Source organism: Setaria italica, chromosome VII, assembly GCF_000263155.2.
Source record: "Setaria italica strain Yugu1 chromosome VII, Setaria_italica_v2.0, whole genome shotgun sequence".
NCBI lineage: Eukaryota > Viridiplantae > Streptophyta > Magnoliopsida > Poales > Poaceae > Setaria > Setaria italica.
In genome coordinates this window covers 30,345,378-30,352,127 of record NC_028456.1, presented here as the reverse complement: position 1 = coordinate 30,352,127, position 6,750 = coordinate 30,345,378, and the positions used below count along the sequence as shown (strand labels likewise).

Here is a 6,750-nt window from a genome sequence, read left to right as displayed (position 1 = left end):
TGCACCAGGTGGCCCAACCACGCTGAGCAACCCGCCATGGTCCGCTGCAAGCCCAGATGTCTCACGATGCCGTTGCCGCAAGCGCCGTCTTCTAACGCAGTCTCACGCCGCATTGACCGTTGCCAAGCAACGCCAGCCGCCATGGTCCGCTACAAGCGGCCAAGATCGACATCCATGCGACAACCCCTGGCCGCCACCATAACTGCGATTGCCTCCACGTGGCCTCGGCAACACACGACGCTAATGGTGCCACTGTCGCTCATCCAAAATCTAGACAGTGTTTTCACCTATAGGACCCAGTGCAGCAGGGTTGTAGCTCAGAAATGACGCCCCCAACGGGAAGAATGACGCCCTAGGGTGCCGTCGTCATCTCCACCGGCAAGAACACCGGCGGGAGCTTTCGCCCGGAGCAGCCCAACCCCTGCACGCTCACTGCTTGGCACCCCCAACCACAGTCACGACAGCCTATCCGGGGCGGCGTCTCCGCCGCGCCTCCTCGCACCATGTCGCCGTACCTCAACCTCCGCCTCCTCGCTCCGCGCCTTGCGTCGTCCTGCGCACAGCGCCTCCTCGGCGCCACTGTCCTCTGCGCTAGCGCCACGCCCTGCGTCGCCCATGCGCAACGCCTCCTCCGCGTCGTCGTCCTCCGCGCTAGCACCCTCTCCACGCCGCTCTCTTCCACGAGCCGCCGCCGACCGCCGCACCTTCTCTGCGTCTCCTCCTCTGAAGCCTCCTCCGCACCGGCGCCCTTTCCACGCCGCTCTCTTCCATGAGCTGCCGCCGACTGCCGTACCTCCTCTGCGTTTCCTCTTCCTACACCTCCTCCGCATCTCCTCCTTCGCGTCTCCTCTTCCTGGCGGCCCCTCTTGCTGCGCGCCTTCATCTCGCCGTAGTCCGACGCTTCCCTCGACAGCCTCCAGCACAGCGCGGTGCAGCCTCGACATGCAGCCCAGCGCCGCCCCAGCACCATCCTCATCTGCTTGCCTGAGACTGCCACCATCCCGGCTCCACGCGGGTTCGTCGTTGCCGGATCCGCCTTCCCGAGCCGCCACCGTCACCCTGGCCGGCGGGTCCGCCATAGCCACCCATTTCCCTACCCACGACCGGACCGGCCTGGAGGTCGGCGCGGGCTTCCAGCTAACCCCTCCAGCGGCAGCGAGGGGAGGGAAGGGGAGAGAGGGGGTGGCGGTGGTGGGGACGGGCGGTCGCCGCCCGAGTTGCCCCAGCCGGGCGACGTGGGGCCGTGCGCTGCCTCCTAGCAGTGTTGGTTACCTCCTGGATCGGAATTTTGGACACATTGGACATTGGGAGAAACAGCCTACAGTATTCAGGATTTGGAGCTTCAATGGGACCGTGAAATCATGACAAAATGAATCAAGTAATACAAAATTTTTAATAGAAAAGGAAACTAGTAGCGCAGCTACGTACAATACTATAATACAGAGATAAGAGATTCTGCATTGAACTTTGTGGACTGTCACCTATCTCTGTTGCTCGATGACAGAGCTACGGTACAACGATACGTGATGCCCGGCAAAGATTCTATCAAGTATTCCTTTCACATCTCAATTTGGAGACTGTCAGGTGTTAGATTGGATGGTGGCATTACTTTAACCGCTAACACTTTTGTATAACAAGGCCCGTGCCAAACAGACAACTGCAGCAACCAAGGAAGAACTCGTCCGAGCGCATGCGTTGTTCAGAAGAAACGGCGAAAGGATCAGCGCCCACGTCCCGACGGCAGGAGCGACGACACCGCAGTGGACGTGGGCAAGTGGCCTTGCGCATACGCGACGAACACGGCAGCTCGCGAGTCTCGGAGGTTGCGTCGCGTGCGAAATGGAGACGACTGCAACAAATGTTCAGCTTGCTGGAAACTGAAAACGTCACGACGAACACGCAGCGTCGTAGCGCCTGTCTTCTTGGACCGAATGGAAGTCTGAAACTGAAACTACTCTGTAATGAGCTCTGAAGGAAATTCAGGCGCAACGATCCCGTGGGATTCCTGGAACGGATCGGATGTCGTGTGGAGATAAAGTTTAATCTGCAGTTGTGGCGGGTTATGAAATTTGGCCTGCGGATTTGAGAATCCGCCGCCTTCAGTTATGAGGAGCAGTTGTATTTTCAGTTTCCCTCAGCCTCGACTCTCCGGCGACACCAACCTCCCGGAACCGTAGGAGTAGCAGCGCCACGTCGCGATCGAACAGGGCCCACCACGCATCCCTGCAACCGTGGCCCACTCCGCAGTGTCACGCCCACGCCACTCCCCTCCCAATCATTTCCCCACTCCCACCCGCGTACGGTTGCCACCTCACCACCTTGAACCCTCGCCCAACCAAACCCCTCCCCCGCCGCCGCCGGCGACGACTACGGCGGAAGCCGGCGCGGCCTCCCCTATGGGCGTGTCCTAACTGGTAAGCGCCCCCTCCTCCTCCTCCTCCCTGTTGGGTTGTGGATGCATTAGTGCGCGTAGTCGTACGCTCCCCTCTAGCATCCCCTTTCGTTCTGCTATGCTGCTCCCCTCGCGCGCGCTCCAGCGCCCGCGCGTGGTGAACTGGATTGGGGACCGAGTGGGGCGTTTGGATACAAGAGTCCGTGATGCTAGAGCCGGGTGATTTGGGGGGGGGGGGGGGGGGAAGGTGCGACATTTTCCCTGGGAGGATTGGGAGGATTCTGTAAGGAGGTGCTCGCGGGTTGAGCCGCATAAATTTGTGCGCAAGGTGTAGCATTTCGAGGAGAAAGGGTCAGGACAGGGGATTATGGGTCTGAAGGGTAGCTGAAAGAAGATGGTGGGTGTTATTGAGCTATGCATCCGGAGTCGTTCCTGGAGCGACGCATGCTGCACAAAACAGAAAATTTTAGGCAATATCACCACACCACCTTTCTGAGATGCAAATGCTCAAAGTAGAGGATGCTGGGTTGGATGTGTGAGTGATGTTTGCTGTGTAATTCTGTAATGCTACAGAGGTCTCTAGGTCCAATGTGCTGAGTGTTACTTTACAATCTCTTATAATCTGGCTTGTAATGAGTTAAGGCAATTCTGCATTCCATTATATGTTTAGCGATATTTGGAATACTTTTCATTTGATCACTAGAATTGAGTTTCTGGATTATGTTATGAATACCTTGACGTGGATCAATTGATTCACTCTAAACCTATAACTTCAGATCATCAGAGACTCGGACTTTAAATGTTACTTCTGATCACTGCAAAAATTATTTGGTTGAATTTTAATCCAAGTCTGTTACCATTTTCCGTACTCTAATATCTATGATCATTTCGCTAGGAACTATGATCCTTGAATATACAGTTACAGGTACAGGTGTGTGATGCGGTTCACCTAAGCCAAAGGATAACCATTTTGTGTGTTAATTCAAAGTACACATCTGAAGCAAAATGCTACTGGTTCTTCGCTTCAATCTGCTGAGGAACAACATATGGGGCAGCCGTTCAGTTAGGTTTCTTAAGCAACATGCTGGGTTTTCATCTGGGAAATTGCTTCAACCTGGAACCTATGAGAAGCGTCATTTCACAACGAAACTTACAGACACAGCTAGTTGGCACAAAACTGACTCAGGTTCATGTAGTCCTGCAATTCCGCCACTGTGGCTTCAACAAACTTTTGACCGTGACAATCCTGGAACTGTTCTCGTCTTCGATATTGAGACTACTGGTTTTCTCCATGCGGATCATAGAATCATTGAGTTTGCACTCCGTGACCTTTCCGGAGGAAAGAATTGCACATTTGAGACTCTCATTAATCCTGAACGGAATGTTCCCATATATGCTGCAAAAGCCAATAAGATTACCACTGAATTGGTCTGCAGGCCTGATGTCCCAAGGTGTGTTGCTCTTCCCTACATCTATGCTATTCTTGATTACCCCTGCACCCCTTGGGGCCACATGAATTCACATTAGTGTCTAAACAATGTGATGTTGAGATAAATGTAAGATGACTAGTGAACATTAATTCCGGTGTTATTCTCTGAACTTCACAGCTTGTTCAGGTCATTGTGAAATAACAAAAGGCTGTTGCCATAGCAGTTCTTTTCAGAATCTAATTAACTACGGAAAAAGTCCGTGAGGTTATGTAGACTTTTTCCGTGAGGTTGGGGGTTGAAGTGAACCACCAAGAAAGTTATCAACTACTCCCTCCTTCCCAAATTATAGATCGTTTTAGCCTTTTTAGATTCATAGATTTTACTATGCACTTAGATATACTCTATGTCTAGATGCATAATAATATCTATGAACCTAGAAAAGTCAAAACGACTTATAATTTGGAACGGAGGGAGTATTCACTTTCTTTCAGTGAGGTGTCATATGTAGTTTTGGTGTGCTTGATTTATAGGATGTACTATTCTTTCAGCATCATTATTATTTATTAGGTAAAGTCGTCATCCTCTACCGGATAGCATAACTGCTCAGTATCTTGAATGTATTAAAGAGAATGTATCCTGTTATTTATAACTAATGCAAATTGTTGTAACCACTTAGAGGCAAGTCTAATTATTAACTATTATGTGGCTGGTGTTCTTGGTAGCTCTCTTGTGTTCATGATGGTGTCATGATCTCGATTTGGTAGGTTTTTTGTAAACATTCATCTACTGACAGTTTACTTGAGATATTCTTGTTAGAGCATTTTGACACTCAAATTTAAGTTAAGTGTAATTAGCTCATCACAAGCATGTCTTGTGCACTGAAATCCAACCGGTAAGATATAACCTCGCACTAGCCTTAGGAGATATACCCCCAAGTCCAATTTCTTCATTCCTAGACATGACTCTGTCAACACAGACCATAATATGTAACTAGTTCTGTGAGAAAGTAAGTTTGATCATTCCATATTTTTTTCCTTTTGGCAAAGATCCATGCTAGTAAAGGTTTTCATTATAAGGGGTTATTTGCTGACTATCTGTGCTAAAGAAGGTTTAAAGCCTTTGTAATGAAAATTTTATTAAATGTGTTTTCTGTTTGTTAACAGTTAGCTCAATATTTTGCTTAACCATATATGTTACTTAATTTGATTACCGTAGGTTCAGTGATGTACTTCCACTACTACTAGCATATGTTCAAAGACGCCAAGCTCCTGGCAAGCCAGTCCTTTGGGTTGCCCATAACGCAAAACAGTTTGATATCCCTTTCCTTATGCAAGAGTTCGAACGATGTTCAGCCCAGGTCCCTGCAGATTGGCTGTTTGTTGACAGTCTTTGTTTAGCAAGGAAATTGAAGAAATTGGATGGTACGTTGTTGATTGCTCTAACATACCTCTTTGATCATATAGTATTTGCTAGCACCCTGTTAAGACAATTCCAATAGTTCTTTTTGGACACTATCTGGGTCTTTTAAAGACTGCAACCTCTTTCTATTTGCGAGTAGTATTAGATTGAAAGTATTTCTGTTGTGCTGTGTTGTGTATGAAACTATGAATTCAGTACTGCAACTTAGTTGATCACATTTGGTGCTATCATTTCGAATGGTGCTTGTGGGATGTTTTGCCATTTTAGTTTGCATATCTCAATTTAGTTACATATTTTTGTTCTGTTTGCCTGTTATCGTATATCTGAAACAGTCAAGTAGATTTTTCTGTTCTCTTGCAGGAAATATAGGTCATGTAAACTTGGAGGCACTGGGTAAACACTATGGCATCATTTTCAAAGGCCCTTCTCATAGAGCAATGCCAGATGTGCAAGCATTATCCGAAATTTTCCAAAAAATCACTTTGGGCTTAAAATTGACACGCGACGGTCTCATGAGTGAGGCCAGCATCTTTTACGATTTCAGGAAGGTTTCTCGAATATGAATTTTCGATCTCATCATTCTGTCTTAGTAATAAACTATTTGACATTTTCCTATAGGATAACAATATCATTTACATTCCGAGTGTTGTTGCTGTGGTTTAGCGTATCAAATTCTCAATGATCATAGCTTTCTTGTATTGAAAGATATATGCTGTGAATGAGACCATCAATATATTCCCTGCAATAAGCATAATAGCACAATTAGTTGAACCATTTGTATTGGTACTTGGTAGTATTTATGCTTCCATGGTGACTTAAGTATGGATTTCAAGTGTAGGAATAGGAGGAATTTTTTTTTATTATCTAACTTGCATTAGCCTTACTCCTGAGTTGATGTAAAGAAAACTTAGGTCTACTTATTCTAGCATGGTATATGATGTTTAAAATCTTTAAAACTTAGCAAGAACATTACATTTTGGTGAAGTTTTGTTGAGTACTTAAAGTCTCTATTTAGTTCACTGAACGATACTTCTCCAGTGGTATTATTTCAGTCTCTCTAGCATGTATCGTAGTATCATACTGATTCCACTCACTTGTTGGAATTGACTGAACACTACACTTGGGGCTTTGATCTGATTTATCAATTCAAAAATATCGACGGATGGTAGGCCACATGCTGCATCCGCCTGTACCTGTTTCGTTGTGGACCTTTTCTTGTTGCCAGTAGGTACCAGTCCCACGTTAGGATGTGATTGGCACTGCTTTTTCTGTGGACCAGTTTCTGACAGCAGCCTGGGTCGAAAATTGAAAGAAGAAATGATTAAGCCATCTTTTGGTATTTGCTATTGTTGAGCTATCATTGTTCCTATCTGTTTCATGAAATAGCAGTCTTTGGTGCACGTGTTATCTGGTTATCTCCTGTCTGATTGGAGTGTTTGTGATTCTTTATGTAGGTCTAATTGGTGTTAAGTGGCTAAGATCGCCTTATCTCATACCTATGCTTAGAAG

The 6,750-nt window shown here is 47.1% G+C and overlaps 1 protein-coding gene across 2 annotated transcripts; it reads left to right on the top strand.

The window, feature by feature from the left end:
* The first annotated feature begins 2,239 nt into the window (after positions 1-2,239).
* LOC101769554 (exonuclease DPD1, chloroplastic/mitochondrial) lies at positions 2,240-6,015 on the top strand. Of its 2 annotated transcripts, none has more exons than XM_004976798.4 (4): positions 2,240-2,414; positions 3,312-3,843; positions 5,038-5,243; positions 5,602-6,015. In XM_004976798.4, the coding sequence occupies exons 2-4, from the start codon at positions 3,398-3,400 to the stop codon at positions 5,802-5,804; spliced, it is 855 nt and encodes a 284-aa protein (XP_004976855.1). In that variant the 5' UTR covers positions 2,240-2,414; positions 3,312-3,397; the 3' UTR covers positions 5,805-6,015. The 2 variants fall into 2 exon arrangements, with proteins under 2 accessions (XP_004976855.1, XP_004976854.1); XM_004976797.4 differs by having other exon boundaries at positions 2,247-2,414; positions 3,288-3,843.
* The last annotated feature ends 735 nt before the right edge of the window (positions 6,016-6,750 follow it).